At 40.3% G+C, this 24,873-nt stretch overlaps 1 protein-coding gene across 3 annotated transcripts in view; it reads left to right on the top strand.

Annotated features, from left to right (window-relative positions):
• LOC149205902 (protein STICHEL-like) overlaps window positions 1-24,873 on the top strand; it is a 139,938-nt gene that overhangs the window by 21,897 nt on the left and 93,168 nt on the right. For all 3 annotated transcript variants that reach the window (XM_089395217.1, XM_089395216.1, XM_089395218.1), the window contains exon 2: window positions 23,487-23,706. In XM_089395217.1, the coding sequence (XP_089251343.1) occupies window positions 23,487-23,706 (220 nt within the window). The remainder of the gene's footprint in view (window positions 1-23,486; window positions 23,707-24,873) is intronic.

A 24,873-nucleotide genomic window follows, 5' to 3' on the forward strand; every position in this document is an offset into this window, starting at 1 on the left:
TAGCCCTTGCGTCAGCTTCTCTATGGCTCTTTTGCCTCTCTGCAAATGTACTCACTGGATCTGGAATACTTCCTCCAGCCTCACCGTCTCGACTCTTTGCCCCTCACACATTGCTTCGTTCTCTAGCTCTCTTCGACAATTGACTGCTGCTACTCTGGAAATCGATTTGTCAAGAAATCGAACTGCTCAAGTGTTACAAGTGATTTCTCCATCACCACAACGATCTCCTCCTCTTATAATCCTCTGTTGGAGGACCAACAACTAAGATTAAAACATAATCGATGGCTAGGATCGTCTCTGGATCGATTCGTGTGAGTTTCTAGATGATTCTTGCCTTGACTCAATTAATACTGATTAATTAACTATATTCTCTAAGTTTAGACTTAGGAAATATTTAAAAAACTGGTTAATAATCTAATTAAGTCATTTCTAGGCGGAATTTCTAGAAATGATTTTTGGGTTTTGGAGATCTCATGTATTCTAGCCTCTCCACCAAATTTCGTGGCTAGAACACATCCAATGCTACAAAAACTAACGTTCATCATACATCATCATTATGAGAAAGGAGCTTTTGTTGGATGGTGATAATCTATATCCTCTGTTGGAATCTTCAATAGAAGGTTCACCTCTACTTGGAAGAAGCAAGTGTCTCGCTGATCATTCCACCTTGTGTGGGATGCATTGTTTAGAAGGATGATGGTATTGTGACAAAGGAGAGTAGTAGGTTAAGTTGATTGAAGTACTTTCAATCAAGGAAAGGAAGCTACTGAAGGAAGTCTAGATGACCAAAAGGAGAAAAGAGGTATGTATATATTTGATAGATTAAGTCATGTCATCGTACAGTTCCTGATAGCATGGGTAAATGCTCCACCTTGTGAACATGATCAAGGATCTCTTCCTTTGAAAAATTCATGAAACCAAGGTTCACGTATTGACAAGAAGAAATTAACATATTATGTCCTCATATAGAATATGAGGTGGTTGACAATCATGATGAAGGAACTTTGTTAAGAAGTTCCTGGGGAAGCAATATGTGAAGGAAGAAAGAAGAGATCGTAAAAGTTGCAACTATGGTGTCGTAAGGGAAGGAAATCAACATCTGATGACTAAAAGAATTAATCATGACATCTCCATAGAAGGTATGAAGACCTTGATAAGTTCTGTAAAAGAAAGAAGACCCTAGACACATGAAGTCTTGGAGACATGTTTATGAATGTCTAGGATGTTGCAAACAAGCAAGATGTCATGATGAAAGGCCATCACAAAAGGTAACTTTGATTTGATGTTCATTTTTTATTGTTGAAAAACATTTGGATGGGTTGATATAGGGCTACTGAAACAAAGAGTAAATGTCACCTACAACTAGCACTCATGTGGTTGGATGAAAGATCCTGGAGGAAACATGACTTGAAAGAGGTAGATGTATGAGGAAAAATCCAAATGGGGACTAGAGGATCACTTTCTGACAGAGAGAAGGATGACATGATTGATGTGGCTAAAGTGATGGATGACTGATGCCCTATAAAAGATGAAGTCTCCATAATGTTGAAGATGAACTTCATGACATCGAAAGAAGGAGCCCCACAAGGAATTGATAGTCCCATGATCTCCACCTAGAGCAGAAAGCTGCAAGAAGCAAGTCGCTGGTTAAGAGCGAGCTTTGACAAGTCCCTGAATAAGAGGGAGCTTGGGTACATTCGTAGTTGAGAGGGAGAGATAGATATGTCATTCTTGTCTTCACTTTGGGAAGAAAGAATGGAGGATTGGGTAAGCATCTGGCATCCAATACTCTTTGAGGATGAGGTAGGGCATCCAAGATAAGTGTAGTCGAAGATGACTGATATTCTTTGAGGACTGGGAATCCAAGGTAAGAATAGTCTTGGAAGGAAATACTCCGTGAACACTCGGGTGGGGTATGTACCTTGAGAGACAATGATGATGGTGTCTATAAGTCATTGGTCTCGCCAGCATTGTGCTTTGATCTTGTGGAGAGATAGAGTTGTTACTCAAGGCCTTGCTATGTGACAAGGCTGGATGATATGATGCTAAACAGATGGGTTACCAATCCGACTCTTCTTATGAGAATTCTTCAGATTGAGAATGTCCAAGTACCTTGTATGGATTATGAATACCTCCCTATTTAAGAGGGAGTGTTGAAATATGTAACTAGGTTCGGTCTTCATAATGACATATGTAATCATGATTTTATGAAATGAGAAAAATAAATTTATTATTGTTGTTCCTGAGGCATGGATTTCATGCTCAAGGGAAATTTATTTTTAGGTCAAGCACCCATTGAGTGCTTCTAGGGCCTGCCATTGGGTCTACAAATCAATTGAGTCATTGACATGTATGAAAGACCCTTTTGGGCATGTTACATATTGTAAAGAAAACTTATTTGAGTCAAAAGAAAGTCAAAAGACCCTCCAAGACTTCGTCATGGTGCAAAGATCAAGTCGGCCTACATGAAGGGACAAGTCGACATAATGATAGCAATTTGCACCCCTAAAAAGCCTATAAACAAGAAGGAACTCGACCTCATTTGGACACACTCTCAAGCAAGTTCGATCTCCTCAAGAAAGTAGCTGGAAAAGGACGAAGAAGAAGAAGAAGAAGAGCAAGTTTAAAGTTTTGCCCCCCCCCCCCTCTCTCTTGTTAAGGTTTCTATAGTTGTTGGGCAAATCGAAGTGCTGGAAAGCTGCTGGGCAAATCAAAGTGCTAGAAAGCTACTGGGCAAGTTGAAGTATTGGAAAGTTGTTGGGCAAGTCGAAGTGTTGCTGGGAAAATCAAAGTGCTAGGAAGAAATTGCTGGGTCGAAGTACCAGAAGAATTTCCTAGGCAGGTTGAAGTTGCAGAGGAATTTGTTGGGCAGGTCGAAGTTGCAAAAGGATTTGTTGGGTAGGTTGAAGTTGCAGAAGAATTTGTTGGGCAGGTAGAAGTTGCAGAAGAATTTGCTGGGCAAATCGAAGTTGCAGAAGGATTTGTTGGGCAGGTCAAAGTTGCAGAAGAATCTGCTGTCAAAATTGTAGTACTTGCTGGAAGGAAAGCTCGTGAAGGAAGAAAGTTTTGACTTGTTGGATGGTCTTAGTCAAGAGTCATAGGTTTTGGAATTCGTCAATTGAAGATTCTATAAGAAGAGAAGAATTCTTGTGGGTTTTCCTCTCAGTTGGAGAGGTTTTGGCCCTGGATGATTGCTTATATCTTGTGTCCTTTGTCTCATTGTTCTTTATGGTTTGGTAGTTGTTTGATGAAGAAAATACTAATAATAATCAAGTGAAAGAAGAATATAATCAAGTTAAGTAAAAATACATCACAAGCAGTTATCAAAGAAGAGAAATCACCTAATCTAGCTGCCCCTAGATTTCTCAACACCATCTCTCAACACCATCCACCAACTTTAGCCTCCACATTTGCATCAATAAATCTTCATTCCAGCAAGTGCTCATGTTTAGCTTTTTGAATTTTGGCGCAAATGGAAGGGGGAACCAAGTGTACATAGATTCCAGTTGATCTTTTCGCTACTCACTGGGACTAGGAACTGGAAGGGATAGTGTTGTGCATTTCCCCCCGGTGCATGGTAAGATATCTAGTTTGGGTCATATTGAGGGAAGGTCAATATAGTACAAGGAGCAAAAGGATTGGCAGGTTTAGAGCCACAATAAGGTAAGGGACAAATTTTCTAGGGGAAGCACCAAGGCACACAAACCTAGGGAGCAGGACACCTGGAAAGCAAAACCACATTGGGTCAAGAATAACAAAAAAAGTCAGTCCCATAGAGGAATGTTTGTTTTCAGATCGGATGAGAACTCTAAATCCTATGAAGAGTGGAAGGAGCAATCCCCACCCAACTAAAGAGAGTCAAGGGTGAAATAGAGCATACAACACAAGGGTTCGGAGCTCAAAGGCTAACTATAGTAGAACCAAATGAAACAGAAACAACTACAAGAGAAAAACTTGGCAATCCAGGAAGGTTAAATTTTTTGTGAAAAAGCAAAGAGATAGGGTGAAATTACGCATGAAACATGGTAACAGATGGAGAATGAACTTGTTCCCCTCCACCTTGAGGCCAATTTTTCCCAGAGCTTTCACATGTAGTCACCTTCCAAATAGTCATCTTGGTTGAAGCATTGTCCCATTGCGAACTCAACCCACTAAAACAATGGCTCTCAAGAGCCCTAATTTTGGTGTTTCACTCCAAGAAAAACTTAACTAGAGCAATAGGACTAGCGGTATGGAAGGGCAGAAAAAATGAATTTAACTCAACTTAATTACCATAATAAACTCTCAAACAACCAACATCCAAAAAACAAGTGGAATTTTAACATGAGACCAATCACGGGTGAATCCTTCACCTGTACCCTTCCCATGAAGGGCCATGACGAGAGCACAAACTTTCTACATTTTTCCCTGAACAATAATACCATTCCACTACCTTTCATTAAACACAATGCATTGAAGTGTGTGAGATCATTACGCTATTTTCTATCTAGAGGCTACCTTGGATGGCCATCATCGCCACGTGTCATATCACATCCCTTGTCGATTAATGAGTTTCATTTTCAACCGCAACCCAGGGGCATTTAAGTTGTCAAAATCACTCAGGGATCACGCCTAGCTCAGGTCACACCAACCCTTAACATGGTTGTATTTTTGCCATGGAGTTTCAAACTGGTGACCTTCACATCATAGAGTGCCTTAACAATACACCCCATCATTGTCTATTCTACACCCCGTGGGTGCAACCATCATATTTTAGAACTTCATATTTAAATTGAATTAATAAACATATAAAAACTTAATACATACAATAAACTCTTTTTCTAAGCACTCTCTATCTCTTATATATATATATATAAAGTTACTTGACACATCTGTACCCCACCTTGTGTTGCATATTCTTCGCGTTGGACACAACACTAGCATGACACATGTCTGACATGAATTTGACTTGTGTCTCGCAAATACTCGACCAAATGAATGAAATGCAAAGGTGGAAACAAGTTTTAAAGCACATGAGGGTCATTTTTCTGTAAACATGTGTCCAAAAATTGTGAAGTGTATGATTGATGTCAGGCACAAGTTTGATTCGTGTCCCGTGCACAAAGTTTAAGGCTCTTGTGGAAAATTAGACAGAGAAGAAAATTAAGGTGTTGAGGATAGATTATGGTTGCGAATTATGTGGGAATGAATTTGAAGAATTCTGTAAGAAGTGTGGTATAGCAAGGCAAAATACTACTCCATACACACCTTAGCAGAATGGAGTTGCCAAAAGGTTGAACAAGAAGATCGAGAAAGTGAGGAGCATGCTCAAAGGCGCTGAGTTAGGATAGGAATTTTGGGCAGGAGGCAGTGAATATTGTGTGTTATCTGGTAAATAGATTAGCCTCATCAATGTTTGTTGACAAGACTCCACATGAGATATGGATTGGTAAGAAATGTTCTCTTAAACATCTTAGGGTATTTCGTTGCGATGCTTATGTACATGTTCTGAAGGAGAATAGGAGTAAGCTAGATAGAAAGATGAAAACTGTATGTTTTTGGATATAAAGATGGCTTGAAAGGTTATAGGCTTTGGAACCTAGAAACTAAGAAGGTAGTGTATAGTCGAGATGTGGTATTTAGAGAAGTCGAAAATGTTGTTAAACAAGAAGTCCTACCAAGGGAGAAAGAACCAAAAAGGATAGAGTTTGAATTGAAGGATGATGGATTAGACTCTACAGAAGGATAGGAATCAAAAGAAAAAGAACTACAAATTTTGGCATTAAGGAGATCAGTTTGAGAAAGAAGCCAACCAGAAAGGTATACTCCACTCGATTTCCGTTCATATTTTGCTTTATGTATTACGGATGATGATCTTAGAACTATTACTAAGGCAGGGGATTCAGAGGATGGCAAACTTTTGAAAAAGGCCATAGTTGAAGAAATGGCAACCTTGGACAAGAATGAGGCTCGGGATCTAGTGGAGTTGCCAGTTGGAAGAAATCCCATTGTTAGGGATGCAAATTAAATGAGAATGAAGAGAGAATAAAGCCTATTCGAAAAGAGGGAAACTCATGATTGGAAGGGATAAGGCTAGGATAAAAAACTTAGGATAAAAGGATTCAACCTTAATACGTTTGTCAAGATTTGTAGGGGAGTATAAAGATGAAGGAGAGGAATCCCAAAGGGATGATAAACATGTTGGGACTTCATTTGTAGCCTCTTTCCACGAAGATAATGGTTTGTTGGTAGCATAAACTGATCACTTTTATTGAAGATTTCTCTACTGGGGAGCCAATATGCCACCTTATTGGTGCTCGTCTTCACACACTCAAACCTAGATGATTCATAATAACTTATGGCATGCTTAGTCCTACATGATTGGCCCGCCTTTTGCCAAGAAGAATGTTGTTTTTTCCCATTCAGATGATCCATAAGGCCTTATAAATCCCCATCAAAGCTATAATCTTGATATCTTTGTCAAGACATTTTGTGATACATTTTATGAGGGCCTCTTTCATTTTAACTTGATTGATTGTTTTATTTCCTAAGTTTGGAGTGATTGCTATTACCACTTATAGCCTCACTTCTTGTGATACAGTCCCAAAGCACAAGCAAGATCTTAGAGGAACTAAGAGTGTTGATTATTTGTGTAGCATTGGGAGGTATTCCTGCATGACTCAAGGGTCTTTAAGTCGGTCCGTGTATTATGTAAATTTTTATATTATTAAATCAAGTCGGCCAAAAAAAAAAGAAGTCAAGTTGGCCAACCAGTGAAGGGATGTGTCCCTTGGGTTGTCACACCCCTTTGACATGTATAAATAAGATGACGTGACGTCTCATTTGAACACCAAGCAAGAGCAAATCTTTCTCTCTCCTCATCATTTTATTATTCTTTTTGGAGGTCGCACATGTAAAGAAGAAGGTCGAGTTAACTAGCCAAGTTGATTGAATTCTTGACTAGCTGTGATAGGCTGCACCTGTGAAGTATGACTGCAGTTTTACCATTAATGAATCGAGATTTGACTATAGCAAAGGCCGCATGTGCGAGGGTTTTTGACAACAGGGCTGAATTTGACTGCAGGCTGACTGTTTAACCAATGTTGATTTTTGAGCATTTTGATTGGTTTGACCAACATTGACTTAGTGTTGTTTGACTAGTACTTGACTTGGATTATTGGCACAAATTTCTAGACAAATTGTTGATTTGTAAACCTTGCTGAAGAATAATTTCTCTGAAGAAAAGTTGTTGGGTTTTCTCTTTCCCAGGTAAAATTATTGTCTCTATTGTGCATGGTTGTCTTTTTATGATCTCTACTATTTCCGTTGCATTTACTGTTGAGATTTTCTGAGTATAATTATTCAATGATAATAGTGGCATAAAATGCTATGTGAAAAATCTTTAGGAAGTAATTATCTAGTAGAAAATTGTATTCTACTATACTTGTCATAGAATTTCAATAGAGAGGCTACCCACTATCACCAGATTACCGCCCTCTCTTACATTAGGCTGACTTTCCTTTGGCATAAGAGGGTTATCCCTAGAATAGGATTGCTTTTAAATATATGCACTAGAGGCCCAAGGTGAAATGAAGAGTTAATCCTTAGCAAAGTGAAGATTGTAGTATATGTTTTTGGGTGAAATGATGGGTGCATTGGGATTAGTGTCAATCCATTAGGCAAATGGAGTCAAGGATAAATTAGAAAGAGCAACAACTATGATTAGTAGTGAAATTTGAATGCAATTGGAACTCACAACCCACAAACATCCCTATTTTTGTACAATAGTATAGAAAATTATTTGTGACACCCAAATTAAGGAGAGATTCCATATATGCATGAGGCTAGCCACTTTCACCAAAGTAGCACCCTTTCTCACATTAGGCCGACTTTCCTTTGGCACAAGCGGGTTATCCCTAAGATAGGATTGCTTTTAGATATATGCACTAGAAGCCCAAGTTGAAACGAAGATCTGATCCCTAGCAAAATGAAGATTGCAGTATAGGTTTTTTGTGAAGTGATGGGTGCACCAGGATTAGTGTCAATCCATTGGGTAAGTGGAGTCAAGGATAAACTAGAAAGAGCAACAACTATGAGCTTCTTTCAAATTAGATTAGGAGTGAAATTTGAATGCAACTGGAATGCACAATCCACAAACATCCCTATCTTGTTGTATACTAGTACAAAATATTACTTGTGAAAACCCAAATTAAGGAGAGATTCCAAATGTGCATGAGGGTGTTTATTTACCGATAGAGTATGTAAATGAGAGCCAATTATTAATTAGGAATAGAGATATTAATTGATATTTCTGACATTATATTTCATTGCCATATATATTTCAAAGAGGGAATGAAGCATAATTAAACTCTTCTAAAGAAAGGAACAAGGTTACCCATATTCAGCCTCCATGACATGTTTTTTGCAAGCAAATTCTAGCATTAGCCATTTGAAATTTAAATCCAAGCACTAATGCCACAAGAAGAGAAACCCTTAACTTTCATTGCCTTCTCGATATTCAACTATGCTCCAAGGGGGTCTCTCTCCAAATCCAACCAAGAAAAAACAAATGGGAGGACCGACACTTTATATAGAGTCTAGTTCAACTTCCCTTGCAATAAAACATGATTTGGATGGATGTAGATCCACTAATCCGTTTGATGAATAACAATAAAATACTAATAGACTTCTAGATCCATAATTGTCTCAAAGGAAAAGGACAAAAATACTAAATAACCAATGACTACCTTCTAATCAAAAGTCAAACAAAGCGTAATAAACATGAAGAAGGTGGTGGCTATGCCAAATGTATCCTCCTCAAGATGAACGTCTCCCTCATGTATAATATAAACAAATATAATACTCCTAATAGCACGTGCAATTTCTCCAAGGTGGATGTCCCATCAATAATCATGAATAAGTGTGCTATAAAACCTCAAAGAATGGAATGCCTCTGTTCATTAGCGAGCCAATGGTATTGGAAGACTAAAAGCAAACTAAAAATAGCAAGATTCCCTTGGGTGTTTTCCCCAAGGCTCAGCGAATTCGTCCTCTCAAGGTGCAAATATGGCAAAACAAATGCCAAATAATAAATTCGTCAATGGAGTCAACCAATTGACATGCTAATGAAGTTCCACAAGAATCATCCCTGAGGTAGCCTCCTAGATGCACAAAGTAAAGAGATAACCCCTTCCAATAAGTAATAAAAAATGTCTCATTCCTCAACATATATGGCATCAAACCATAAAGAAGGGAGTGCTAGTAAGGTTTGACCATGTATAATGATCCAAAGATCCACATAATTTCTCTTCAATGGTGTGTCCATTAGATATCCTCAAAATGTGTGCTATAGTACCTCAATGCATGGATCAACCTACCAAAGGATGAAGTGATAACTCATAAATGCTAGCTATATGCTTTATAATTGCACAAACTATTACATCTTCATAACAAGGTCCACCAAGCTCAACTTCCAAAATGTGTGCCAAACATTATATCCATTAACAAGGGAGATGAATTAGCGTAGATCCATGTGCAATATGCTCAAAATAGGCTTAAGATCCATAATATAGGGAGACGGTCATGTTGCTGCACAAACTAGCAGGCCTAATAAATAGGTTAAAGCTAGAGGGCACAACAACACCTTGGGTCAAAGCCCCACTGTCACCATAGCATATGTCCCCTTTTCTTCTCGGATTTTCACCAATGGGGGGAGTCTTAGTATCCCTCACTTGTGATTGATGTGTATATAATAGGTATCAAAGTGAGGCAAGGATGGCCCATTCAATGGAAAGGTTCAATTAGAATGCAAGCTTTGGGAGAAGCTAGTGAAACTTTCCACGAAAAGCCCCTTGAAAGAAACAATATACGTGACCTAGGGTTGAGATATGTGATGAGGTAAGAATTCATCCAAGGTCAAGATAGTCAAAGGAAAAGGTTTTGAATGATACACTACTAAAGTACAAACCTTCAAGAAATCCCTGATTTGAAAGGCAATTTCAAGGGTTCCAACTTCCCACTTGGTGTGATAGCTAGGGCATCAGTTTTATTGAGATTCCACCATTGAAATTCGTTCAAAATTTGCAAATGCCTAGAGGAGACACTATAGAAGAGGTCTATTCAATTGAATTTAAAACACACCCCTCTAGAGAATTTTGCACCAAGCCCTAGATAGGCTTCCCTAGCCTTAAGGGGACGAGGAAAAGAGAGAGAAAGAGGTGAAGAAAGAATGATTTTTCAAGTAGAATGTGATTACCAAGGATCTTAGATCCAATGCCCGCCTATTGGGAGAAAATGAAGTCAAGATAAACCATGAAATGGCAACTTGCTCTTCAAGGAGACCTAGAAGGAATTTCGCTACCCTAGATGGAAGCAACAACAAAACGACTTCTAGATTTTTATACTTCGATGACACTTTTGTGGAGTTTCAAGGATGCAAATTCAATCAATCCTCTAGGAATATTCATTCATTCTTTGTCCATTGAGTAACACATGCAAAATTTTCCAGTAGTTTCAATGTTTCAAATAATTCACATTAATTAGGGCACATTATTCACCATGAAAATGTATTCCATGCAGTAGACATTCACAAAAGACGAAAATATAACATCAAGACAAAGATTAGTATATCCATCCACAAAATTGCCAAAAAGAAGCTCCAAGAATGCTAGCGAAATTATCCACACATCATAATTCATCAAAGACATCCAAATTTCGTCCTCTATTGTAGGTCCAAATTATTTTTAGGAGAGTTCAAAGATTTAAAGTGTGATGATCCAAGTGAGAGTGACTCTCACTTATTATACATGCCATGTAGTTAAAAAAGAAGCCACTCCTATGCCTATAATGCTAAGTAAGCCACCCATGGTTACAAGCCAACCATGATAGCTCAATAAACAAGTCAAATTAGCCTTCTTAAGCCCACGCTAGGCTGATGTGGAGGCTTAGAAGGACAACGCTGAGGCCTCATGTGCCAAAAATGAGAGTCAGGGCCTAAAAAATAGTGGATAAGAGGGGAATGAATACCCGTCCAAATGCTGCAAAACATCTCTAAACCCCAATTTGGGTTCTGTGGGCTCTAGGTTGGTCTCATGGGGTCTCCAAATGGCTTAAGATCAAGTCGATGCTCCATCAATGAGGGCTCGAAGATGACACATGCCCTCCCATGTCTCCCCGTAAGAGACAAAACCTCCTCTAGGCCCTGGATTAGCTGCCAAGTGTTGGGTGCAATGTGTGGCCGGCTGGGCAACATGGTTTAAGTGCATCATCTTCTTTGTATGGCTGGGGCACAAACAAGCAATGTGGTGGTGTTGAAGAAGCCCATGGTGTGGCAATCAATGCTCTGCAATGCTGGAGGCCCATAACTCTCAATGCTCACCCTAAAAGTGTCGTTATGACTCTCTGGAGGGCTTGGTTCCCGTATAGGGAGGCCAAGTCCAAGATGAAGACCCACCTACAATCCTGTATAAGATACAATGCGTTTCCTCACCTTCTAATACAATAATTCATTAGTATAATTGAGTAAATAAGCTTGCTAATCAAGGGCAGAAGTGGACATTTCATGGTGGCATGACCTTTCAAATGGGGCTTTAAACATGCACTAATGTTTCCTTCCGTGACAAGAGAGGTTAATGAAGGACCCTATTAGGTGGCTTCAACATCTAAGGGAGTGACAAGTCCATGGTACATCCATCAGATGGCAGGTGTCATGTGAAATAATGATGGAATAGAGTGGGGGCAAGAGGGAAGGCTCTAGGCCACATGCCATGGTTCAAGGGTAGCTATGATAAAGGAGGCCCACACCTTGGGTGTATGAATCTAGGAGGGAGCAATTGTGGCACTTGTGTTACCCTGACCTTTGTTTTTCGTCCCTTCTTCATATGCCTTTTGCCTTTTATTGATTTTCTTCTTTTTATTGCCCAGGGCTCAAAGGAATGAGAGCATGATATGTAAGATGTAGCAGTGAATACCCCATTAAGGTGGGGTAGTTCATCGCTTATTAGTGGTTGGGCCGATCATGGGTTCCTTAATGATGCAGGGGGCACTCATAGGGGCCTTAGGAACCTGGGTGATGGCCATAATGATAGGGGGTAGAGCTCATGTTTGGCTTTTGCCCACGCGCTAAATTCTTTTGTCCCGACCATCTTTTTCATTTTGTGGTACATTTCTGCCATATTATGCTTTTATCTTTCCTTTTCGCTGCATCAACCTCCGGGGCATCATTCCACGCCCGACCCATGATGTGGACAAGGAGAGGGGGAGGTTAACACCTTATGGACCCAATGGACATATGTGGACCCAGATGGGGAAAAAGTGGAAAAGGTCTTGTAATGAGCAGAGGGGAGTGAGATTTATGGTATCAGGAAGCAGGGCCACACAACCAAAATCAGGGTTTCCCATGTAGTGCCACTCCTAAAGCTAGTAGCTAATAGAGGAGATCCCATGGGATTAGGATACAAGATTAACCCCCAAGTTGAGGTAAGGGAACAAGAGTATAGTCCATGCCCATTCTTTCCGCCAAACCCACCCACTAATCCATGCCCAAATGTGCCCAAGAAAAGTAAGCATAAACACCGATTACATAACGAAAAATCATACCTTTGGGATTGGATGGTCCACCTTCAAACATACGATCATAACAGATGAGCAAGGGCACAATGACTGACTCAAGTGGTGGAAAATGGTAGCACATCGAGCTATCAGGTGGCTGCAAGGCACTACTGGCTGAAGACAAATCTAGGAGACAATTTTCTCCCATAGGGGTCACCCACTGGTGGTGGGTAACAGGTCCTATCAACAATCATAAAGCGAAATGATCATCCTCAATATATGTTCCATGAAGTAACGAATTATGGAGTGCTACACATATGAGGGTACTCAACCATCTAACAACCATCTCCCAAGGCCTAAATGGACCATATAAGTGAGGATACTCATACATCGATGAAGACAATGAATAAAAATTGCACTAAGTAGTTGTTTGAAGGCTTGACTGCATGGGAATAAGTGCCAACAAGAGGGGTGCTCAACTAGAGATAGTAGTTAACCAAATCAATATCCAAGCCACATAAAAAATATGCCCTCATAAGCAAGGTTGTCCATTCCAAGAAGGCTCCAATTGCATCAAGTGTGAAGAAATCTGCAATGTTATACCCCCATGTTTCCAACTATGTGAGAAATGACAAGGAATGGGAGCACTCGATCTCCTCAAGAGGGCAATCACTAGGAGAATGTCACATCACCATCAAAATACCCATATCCTCGAAGCTGCTCCAAAAATGTGTCATGAACAATGTACCAACATAGCCAACAAGGGACTATACCAGTATAGAGATGAATGTATGCACAAATTGCTAAGATATGCTAGCCATCAATCATGATGACTAAAACAACCATGAACATAATAAATATCATCCATCAAGATATGTCAATGATGCCCACTGTGTTAATCAATTGCCCCATCAACCTATAAATCTCTACTGTGTATGTGATGAAAATAAAAAAAATAGTGCTTCACACAATATTGGGGGTAACAACTGCAGTGGTGTTTCCTTAGTGATCCCTAAAGTACAACCCCTTCCTTTTGATCCACTATGCAAATAATTTTCCTTTTGCTCTAATGTTTTGGAGCCTCCCTTCACACAAATTTTAATTTGATGCCACACACCCACTTTTCCTAAGTTTTAGGCCCAAAATTGTTCACCATCAAAATTGCAAAAATTAAGGACTTTCTTAACAGAATTTAATTAGAGGGAATATTATAGTAATGTCCTTTAATGGGGATATATATCTCTTTAATAATAATAATAATTTTATATAACTATATTCTTAATTTGCAGTTTTAACTTTTAACATTATAGGTATGAATGGGCTATATTGGCCAACTTGCTTGAATGGCGTAGATATTGAGACAAAAATTTGACAGACTCTTACACTAAACTCTAGTTCGAATGTGTTGAAGCTAGAAATATAACCATACAAATACTCATAGAACTTTAAAATGTGGGGTACAAATTACCTATCAAGTTGAAGAACTACCTTTGAAGAGTATTGCAAACTGTGGTATTACAAATCCCTCTTTCTAGCATAATGATGAAATGCCATTTTTTGGTATTATCTGCATAGGGTAAGTCATTAATGCATGATCCATATCCCATGAGCATTTGTTAAAATGACCAATTTCACATGATATTGTGTAGTCCACTTAGCATTCATTGCATTTGGTGATTCTCACAGGGATAAAGAAGTGGGATTGAAACCAATAAAATAAATCACATAGCATCGATCATCAATTCTAGGGCTTGCACCAAGGAATCCATCTCAAGACTCTATTTAAAGCACAGTTAACTATGGAGATTTTCCCCATAGTCAAGCCCACTTAGCTTGCAACCCCATTTGTAAAACCTTAATAAGTATTATGCCTTGTGAACTATTCATTTACAATTCCCTTGGCACTTTCTTTAAGCATTTTGGGGCTTTCATAGTTGAACATATGGAATACCATTATTGGGATTATTTGCATAGAGTAAGTAATTAATAGCTGACCCAAATTCCATGAGCATTGGGTAAAATGATCAATTTCTCATGATTTGAATTATCCACTTAGCAATCATTGCACCAGGTGATGGTTACAGGGCTGAAATAGTGGGTTTAAAAGTTAGAACCAGTGAAATGAATCACATAGCATCAGTGATCACGCCAGGAGCTTCCTTTGGATAATAAGAAGAGGATGTCAGGTGTTCCTTCTTTTCAACTTAATGAATTTTATATTTATACTTGGTCATAGAATCCCTTTATATTTATAATTATAAGCAACATGCTCTTGTGTTTTCCATGGTTAAAAACTTTGTTCAAGAGTGGACTTCACCCAGTTGTGCATGCTGTGTCTGTTAATGGAATTTATATAACAATATGTGAAACTTAAAGTCATCACAACTTTATGAATTATTTCTCCCAGTTTTTCAACGACCTTTATTTTTCAAATGACATAATGGTTCTTGTTACCCACCACCTTGTGGGTGATTTCCATAGGAGCAATTTTTCTCCTAGATGGTCCTCAGCCAGCAGTTAACAGCCCCTTGTATCCCCCAGATAGCTCGATGTGCAGCTATCTCTGCCACTTGAGCCAACCATGTGGTCCCTCGCCCATCTGTTATGATCGTATGTTTGAAGGTGGGCCTTCCAACCTCGAAGGTATGGCCTCTCATTGTGTATTTGGGTATTTTTGTTTACTTATCATGGACACTTTTGGGCATGGAGTAGTGGGGGGATTTGGCGAAAAGAGTGCATTTGGTCTGTAATCTTGTCTCCTCTGTCGAATTTGATGGTTAGCCTTGTGTCCAGTCTCATGGGATCTTTTTTATTTGCTACTAGCTTTAGGGGTGGCACTACATGGGAAACCCCAATTTTGGTTGCATGATCCCGCTTCTCGACACCATATACATCACTCCCCTCTGCTCATTATAACCCCATTCACCATATTTTCCTTTCGGGTCCACATTTGTCTAGTGGGTCCACAAGGAGTTAGCCTCCCCCTCCCCTTGACCATACTTTATGTTGGGCCTGGGACGATGCCCCAGAGGTTGATGTGGCTAAAAAGAAAGTAAAAAGCATAATTTGGCCACTCTCAACAGGAAATGTATCATAAGATGCAAAAGATGGCTGAGACATACAAATTTAGCATGTGGGAAAAAACCAACATGAGCTCTACCCTCTATCATTATGGCCATCACCCTGGTTCCCAGGGTCCCTCATATTGACCCCTTTCATCATCAAGGAAATCATGATTGTCCCAACCCTTGGTGGGCGATGAATTGCCCCACCTTAAAGGCGGTATCCATTGCTATATCTTACAAATCATGATCCAATCCCCTCAAGCCCCGAGCAGTTATAAAAGAAAAATCAATAAAAGAAAAAAGGCATATGAAGAAGGGTGGAAAAACAAAGGCCGGGGAAACTCATATACCACGATTTCTCCCTCCTACATTATACACCCAAATGTGGGCTTCCCTATTATGGCTACCCTTGTACTGTGGCATGTGGCTTGGAGGCTTCCCCTAATGCCCTATTCCATTCCACCATTATATCACATACCACCTACTGATTGATGGATGTACCATGGACACGTCACCCCTTTTAGAGGAAGAAACCACTTAATAGGGTCCTTGGTTAACCCCCTTATTGAGCTTGGAGGCACCTGTACATGCTAAAGCCCACTATGGAAGGGCATGCCACTATGAAGTGTCCATTTGATTCCATGATTTGTAAGCTCTTTTACTCAATTACTCTAATGATTTATTGTAGTGGAAAGTGAGGGGATGCATTGAATCTTATACAGGATTGCAGGGGGGTCTCCATTTGGGGTTTGGTCTACTTATACAGGGTCCAAACCCTCCAAAGGGTCATATTCTCACTTGTAGGGTGAGCGTTGAGAGCCATGGGCCTCCACCACAGTGGACAACAGATTGCCACTTGATGGATCCCTTAGCATCATTCATTGATTGCTCGTGTTCCACCTTTTTGGATGAGGATGATGCACTTGGACCACCATGCCTGGTTGGCTTCACACTTGCACCACACACTTGGTTGATGTTCCAGGGCCCAAATGAGGATATGTTTCACCATGGGAGACAAACGAAGGGCTTATGTCATCATTCTAGCCCTTAGAGATGGTATACAGGCATTATCGATCCACTTGGAAACCCATGAGGATGTCATTGTGCTCCCACACCCATTTGGGGACATCACATTTGATTTGCTTGGATATCAAGGGGCCACCCCCTTTATCACTATGTTTGGAGCCTATTCTCTCACCTTGGCACACTTTGGACTACACTCGACTTCTTCAAGAGCCCAACGACTCATTGTATCTACTATTTTGTCCTCTTGCGAGGCTTATCTTTGTGTTATGGAGCTATCTTGGTGGGCTTGTCACAAAGTCGTGTCATTATTTTATTATTAAGGGGCATTGTGAGTCTAATAGACTGTTCAAACCCCCTTATGAGTTGTATAAATAGATGAGAGGCTCATTCATTTCTCTCATCACATTTTTGGATTGGACTATCTCTTCTTGAGAATTTTAGCTAGCCTCTTTAATGGATGAATTGGATTTCTAAATGCATTTCAATGTTTGGAAGAGCTTAAATCTTGTCTTGGAGTTTCAATTTTGTTGCACATTGACGATTGGAAGAATTTCGCTATACTTGAGTATCTTTTCATGTTTTATCTTGAAATTTTGTCTCTTAATCTATGAAATATTTTCGCTCATGAAGCTGCCCTAATTGTAGTGTGAAGTTGTAATCTTGTCTTTGTGAGGGATTTTTCATATGATTTGTGTGAAGTATCGTGGATTATTGTCTTAGAGGTATATGCTTGGCTCATAATTACCTTAATAAGTTATCATTTGCAAATATTTAGAAATATAAATTTACTTTGTAATGTAGTTGCTGCTAATTGACATACAAAGTTGCTTGGGAACTCCTTGATTGGAAGTACGCATCTCTAAAACGTTGTTTTCATTAGAATCCATTCTCCCAATAGGCTAGGCACTAGTCTAGTCCAAAGGTGATCACAAAAAAAAAACTCTTTTTCACCTCCTTCCTTCTTTTCTAAGCCCTAACTTAGAAGGCCTCCTAGGGCATCACCTAAAATCATTCCTAACCACTGAAAATCCTTGAAAATTGGTCAACTATTGCGTTGGGGTCTTCTTGAGAGGTTCTCCAAATTGGAGGTCAATCCCATGGTGGAATCTCGAGATATTCCAAGCCCTAGCTTGAAGACTGTTCTCCTCCCTAGGTATCCTTTGGTTAGTGGCTTCATTAGGATCATTGCACTCAAATTCCAAGATAAATTCAATTCCTTTGATCCTATTCTCCTCCTAACTTGGTCAAGACCATCAATTTGTTGCTACAAACCAAACCCTTGGCCTTGTTCAGGTCCACTTGGGCTTCTTTGTGGTCCCACAAACTTGAAACTTCAATCTCACAAAGGACACTTAGAAACCCTTTTTCTTTTAGGATTCCTTGATCTTGGGCACCTCTTTTCAAGTAGCACTCCTCAAACCCTAGGTCTAGGCATCCTCTTAGCCCTTCTAAGAGAGCCATCCATCTTGCTTCTATAGCAACTAAGCCCATTATTTGAGCCTCTCTTGTGAATAGGCTTTAGGAATCACGCCATATCCTATCATTGATCCATCTATTCTTGTGATTCCTCTCATATCGAGACTCCTCCCATTGGTGAAAGTCTGTAAAAAGCAGGGAGCTGTAGCTGAGGTGACAATGGGCTATTGCTCCATTGTTGCCACTTGGCCTAGTAGTTGCTCTATAGCATCCCCTCCTAGGACCCCTATTAGTTAGAGCGGTAACAGTTCTCAATGAGGGATATGAAAGAGGTTAAAAAACTTGATTTTTGTGCACCATTCGATGCATAAAATGTCCTTAAAATAAGTTGTTGTAACCCCTAGTTGAGGATTATTTGATGATATGTCAGTTGTTATATAAATACTGTGAAAATTTCTGGATCTAATAAACCAAAAATCCTACTACAGTAAACTGATTTACATTACCTACTTGTTTTCTTCATTTAACAAGTTATTTTCGGAAATATTCAAAAAATATAAATGTAAATACACTGCAGCCTACACCTCTATACAGATCAAGTACTGAAAAATAAATGAGACAATCATGCAAAGGACACACTTATTTTTGGACTAAACGCCCTTGGAAAAAGCAATGTGGGAAAACCGGTGTAGCAACTTTGAGGGTTTTCTATTATTAAGCAAAATTTCTGAATACAACTGCGGGTTGCCCTCCCGACAAACCAGTGATAGAGAAATACAATGTCGGAGAACCTGAGTGAGTTTGACCTCACTTCACTCGACAGAATCTCGCTGATCCGACAACAAATCTCGCTGGCCCTGGCTACAACTTCACTGCCCTTTCGTAGTAACTGCGTGGAGCTCTCTGAGGCTCTGCGGCAGCACTATTGCCCACTGCGTCAACTTTCTCGGCTGTTCCAGCAGTTTTCGGCAGCTCCCCGGCTTTCTGGGTGGAAGGCAGTTCTTCCTCTCCACTGGCCCTCCTGGCTTTGCATCAAGGCTGCGTGGGCCCAAATTGGCCCAATGTCAGCTCTCTCGGCTACTATGCTGCCTCCACAAGATTCTCTCCACCTCTCTGTCTGTACTCTCGAACTATCACTGCCCCTTAGCTGCAAGATCTCCCCAATCGATTTCTCTCTTGAGAACTTCTCACCTTAGAAAATTGATTTCCTCAATTTGTGTGTACTCTCCAACTGACCCCAAGCCTCTATTTATACTTTTCCCGTTGATGAATCAACGGCCGAGATTAAGTCTCTAATCAATGATTAAGATTAAATTAGACTCGATCCTCGTCTCTTAGAAGCTTCTCACCCATATTTTCATTAATACCCATTAATATTTTGATTTTCCTAAGTTTAGATTGAAGAACCCCATTAGAAATATTAATTATTTTAATAAAATACAATTCAAGTGGAATTTCACCAAACAATTTCTGGGTCTTGGAGATCTCATGTGTTCTAGCCCTTCCACAAAATTTTAGAGCTAGAGCACATTTGATGCTACCCAAAAATCAACACTCCCTCTTAGCGAGGAATGTGATCTAGCAATACTTCCTAGCAGAAGTATCACACTGACCCACGACATTGGTCCTCTGTGCTGTTGATGCTTGGCCTGCTGCCCCTCATCCACTGTGCTGTTGCAACTTGTACTGCTGCCCATGACACTACCACTGTCATTGCTACATCTGTACTGCAACTCCCTCTCAATATGCTGCATCATGCTACCCATAGCACTACCACTGCTAACTGCTGCACTCAGTTGCTGAGAAGTAAGCAACTGAAAAGCCACCCAAAAAATGACATGTTGGTCAGTCTGGATGCCCCGTGATGTTGAAGCTACCTCTGCTGCTAATCTATGCTAACCCTCTGATGCTACTGCATTGTTGTTGTATCTGCTCTGTGCCTCTCGCAATGTTGCAACACTCTACTATGCTGCTGTTGACTTTGGCACTCTAGCTCTGTCACTGTTGCTCCATCATCCCTTGCACCAACTGACTCCCGTCATTCTGCTACTGTCATTAAGGGCTCCCGTAGCCGTATGTGATCCAAGAGTTTGGGGACCTCAACGATCTTGCCCCACATTCTGTAGTCCTCTTGACTATAGCTTAATATCGCCCCACCTCTTTTCTAGAGGTGCATGAGCACTATGACGCAATCATCATCATCGCCCTATTTGTCAGCTTGTGCTGGAGGAGCCTTTGAGTCAGACTTCTCTTCCTTGCCCTTCTTCTGAGGGCACTGAGTGGCGAAATGACCTAGTTCTCCACATCTGAAGCATGTGACTTTGGATATATCTTTCTTTTTCCTCTTCTACTGCCTTTGCTGTCTCGTTGATGCAAGAGTTGCATCCTCCTCTTCCTCCTTCTTGGCTTTGATCCCTTTGCCGCTGCTTCCCGCCTTGGTCAACTGTCTGATCTTTTCTTGTCGAAGAGCTGCCCACATCTCCTCCCAACTGGGGAGAGAAGCCCTGCCCAAGATGCTTTGGACAAAGGTTTCCCAGTCTTCAATGACTACATTCAGGGCAGTCTTGATCATGAATTCAGGATCTAGTGTAGACCCTACGAAAATTAGCTGGTCTCGGATCCCTTACAACCTGAGAAGGAAGGGGTCAATTTCTTTTCCATTTTGCATCTGATACTGTCTCAGCTGACTCTCAAGCAACATCTTTCGTTGAACGAAAGTTCCCTCGTACAAAGTGGTCAAGGCCTCCCACATTTCCCTTGCTGTGTCCTTCTCAACAATATGTGGGATCACATGATCCTTGACCCTGTCCAAGATCATACACTTCGCTTTTCCCTGAGCCTCCTTGTACTTCTTGAGAGGATCAACATCAACTGGAACAACAACCGTCTTCAAGGCATAATCCTTGATGCTATTTTTGTCCAAAACTGCTAGGATCCTGGCCTTCTAGATGACAAAGTTGGATGCTCCATCCAACCTCTCCTGATCCCTCAGTCCATTTATTGCCATCTTTGCGCAAATGAGTGTCGAACAGGTTCTATTCTCCCTCTTTCATTGCTGCCCTAACAAAACTCGTATCTGGATTTTTTTGGCGCTAGAAATCCTCTAAGGAACAAGCCCCCTCTGAAATTCGATTTCCTTCACGGAAATCCTACTGCCAACCACTGTCGAACCACCCCTCTCTGATCTCTCTTTACTGTTGCTCAACATTGGATCTAGATTTCTTGGCAATAAATCTTCCAAGGAACTGATTCCCTTTACTTTGCTTCTACCCACTAGGTATTGTTTTGCACCAACAGAGTCAACACCCCACCAACAACTCCAGATGAAGTCTGCGCTGCACCTCTACCCTCGACAACTGGAAAAACGAGACTCAACAACCTCTGCGCTGGCCCAACAATCACTGTGCTACCCTTTGCAGCAACAACATCACCCAATCAGGTTGACGCAGGCTCTGCGTGAGCTTCCCTTGGTGATTGTGTCACCCCTCCTCTGCTCTCTCGGCCATAAAACTGCGCTGTCTCTCGGGACAACTGCCTTTGCACACTGATTTTCCTTTGTTCTTTCGCCGGTGGCTTCAGCGCTCCTTGATCTGCAATCCCTCTCATACCATGTGAAAATTTCTGGATCTAATAAACCAAAAATCCTACCGTAGTAAACTGATTTACATTACCTACTTGTTTTCTTCATTTAACAAGTTATTTTCGGAAATATTCAAAAAATATAAATGTAAATACATTGCAGCCTACACCTCTATACAGATCAAGTACTGAAAAATAAATGAGACAATCATGCAAAGGACACACTTATTTTTGGATTAAACATCCCTGGAAAAACCCAATGCGAGAAAACAGGTGCAACAACTCTAAGGGTTTTCTATTATTAAGCAGAAGTTCTGAATACCATAGCTAGTTGCCCTCCTGGCAAACCGGTGACAGAGAAATACAATGGCAGAGAACCTGAGTGAGTTTTACCTCACTTCACACGACAAAATCTAGCTGATCCGGCAACAAATCTGGTTGGCCCCGGCTACAACTTCGCTGCCCTTTCACATTAACTGCGTGGGCTTGCGTGGAGTTCTCAGAGGCTTTGCATCAGCACTACTGCGTCAACTTTCTTGGTTGTTTTGGCAGTTTTCGGCAACTCCCGACTTTCTGCATGGAAGGCAATTCTTCCTCTGCGCTGGCCCTCCTGGCTCTGCGTCAAGGTTGCATGGGCCCAGACTGGCCTAGCGTCAGCTCTCCCGGCTACTGCGTTGCCTCCACAAGATTATCTCCGCCTCTTTGTCTGTATTCCCGAACTATCATTGCCCCTCAGCTGCAAGATCTCCCCAATCGATTTCCCTCCTGAGAACTTCTCACCCTAGAAAATCGATTTCCTCAATCTCTGTGTGTGTACTCTCCAACTGACCCCAAGCCTCCATTTATACTTTTCCCATTGATGAATCAACGGCCAAGATTAAGTCTCTAATCAACAACTAAGATTAACTTAGACTTGATCCTCATCTCTTAGAAGCTTCTCACCCATATTTTCATTAATACCCATTAATATTTTTATTTTCCAAAGTTTAGACTTAGGAACCCCATTAAAAATATTAATTATTTTAATAAAATACAATCTAGGTGGAATTTCACCCATCGATTTCTGGGTTTTGAAGATCTCATGTGTTCTAGCCCCTCCACAAAATTTCGGAGCTAGAGCACATACGATGCTACCCAAAAATCAACAAATACTTCCAACGTCAGGCTGTCATACTTGTGGGGATGGCATCTATGTGTTGGAACTCAACTTTGAAGTGTAATTGGCTTCTGGTTTGTCTGCCAAAAGAAAGTTGATGCATTTTAATATACAGCATCAAAAACATAACAGGGCTTCGCCGCTTTTTACATCAATGGAACTCTTGTAACCATTGATTGTCTACTAGTATGCACTATGCAGTAATGTTAGTCAAGCACAATTGCTTTGGGCTTGATGGGGCTTGCATCATCTAACTCATAAATAGAGCAGGCTATCTATTTTAAGAGCATTAAATCAATGCTAATTGATGATCTTGTTATGAATTTGATTCTTTTTTAGTGGTACTTTAAACTTTATGTATATTTGCAAGATGAAGTTCTGGATTTGTTCAAGTCTAAAAGGTCATAAATATTCTATGTAACTGCCTCTGAAGTTGTTATGCCCTCATATAAATCAACCTTTGTAATCTTGATAAGTTTTCTCAAAATATTATAGTGGCTAGGTCAATTCTAAATATGTTTTTATTGAACATCATATTACACACATGCTTCTGCTGTCACTGGATTGCTTAATAAGCTCTTTTCAAAGTGGAACTTGGAAGTAAAACTTTTGGGAGCACTTCCATTGAATAGATGGCTTTATTTTCATAACCTTCTGGGTTGCTCAATGCTATTTACGGTTAAATGACTATCTTCATTTCTGATTTTTCATTGTAGATTGGAGTTGTTTCTGATGACAAATTGCTAGATCTGTTGGAGCTGGCCTTATCATCTGACACAGCCAGAACAGTAAAAAGGACTAGGGAGTTGATGGATTCTGGTATTGAACCAATGACATTAATGTCTCAGCTAGCAACTCTCATCATGGATATTCTTGCTGGTAGCTACAAGCTTGCAGATGCTAAGCACAAGGGAACCTTCTTCCGCAGGCATGCTTGTAAGTGCATTAATTTGTATGGATAGTTTGATCGAGATTGAAGATGTTGTTTTCTTGCCTGTGGAGCCGGGCTTTTCATAATACAACTATTGTGCTTATATTCTTTGCATGCACTAATATCTTCTATTTCAAAAATGAATATACTTTGACAGAAGCAAATAAAATTGAATCTGCCTTTTATTCTATTACCAAATTGTTATCATTGATGCACATGCTCATACTTACTAAAGTACTTTGAGGCAAGTACACTAATACTGGCTGATGTTTCACTTGTAAATTTTAAAGGTGGTTATAACAATTTCAAGTTCACTTTACGAATCACTCTGCTAATTGGCTGTTCATGGGTAGCCACTCTCAAAGGTGCTACTAGTGTTCGTTTTGGTTGACGTTATTGTAATCCTATGCTGTAAACTCCGTCCCACAGACTGCTGTCATCTCCATTCATTGGATGGAAAAAAATTCAATGATAAGCACTGATACAGTGTTAAGTTTTTTAATTCATAAGATCAGAACTGTACTCATTGTTTACCTTTCAGTAGAAACTGAATGTTAGAAAACACTAATTATAACTTAAGATTTTTGAAAACTCAAGGTATAGGGGTATATAGATCAAGAGTGTAGACACTGTGTACTGCAATTTCAGATCAATGTGGAAAGTGATGAAGTGTAGATCTGATAAATACTAAATCTGCAATTTAAAACCAGCAAGCCCGAAATTTGTAGCAGCAGTTGTTGAAATCGGGTAGCATTGGGAGGCACTGTCACATGCCCTTCGTGCTAGGCTCGTGAGAGAGAAACACCCACAAAGTGAGTGTGTGGGCTTTGCACCTGATTTTGGGGTTTTTGTACCCTAAGGAGTGGGCTTGGAACCCAAGAAAGACAATTTAATATTCTAATTTATTGTTAAGGTTGAGTTGGAGGGCTCTTGACGGAAAGAAGGGCTTCCTAAGGTGACCTAAGGACAAGTATATATGGCAAGCCAATGCAGAAGCTTAGGACAAGAGTGTGAAGGACAATTCGCTTGTGAAGAAGGGAAACAAAGAAGCCGCAGGAGCAAAGGACAGCTCGGAGAGGCTGAGTTTCTTTGTTTTTGGCAAGCCTAAGGAGGTCACAGCCAAAGGAGAAAGAGTCCGAGTTCTATGGCAAGTGAGAGACAGAATTAGGGCT

The sequence above is a fragment of the Pinus tabuliformis genome, chromosome 1_2 (assembly GCF_031772625.1).
Source record: "Pinus tabuliformis cultivar Carrire ecotype Pingquan chromosome 1_2, CPIR1, whole genome shotgun sequence".
In the NCBI taxonomy this organism is placed as follows: Eukaryota; Viridiplantae; Streptophyta; class Pinopsida; order Pinales; family Pinaceae; genus Pinus; species Pinus tabuliformis.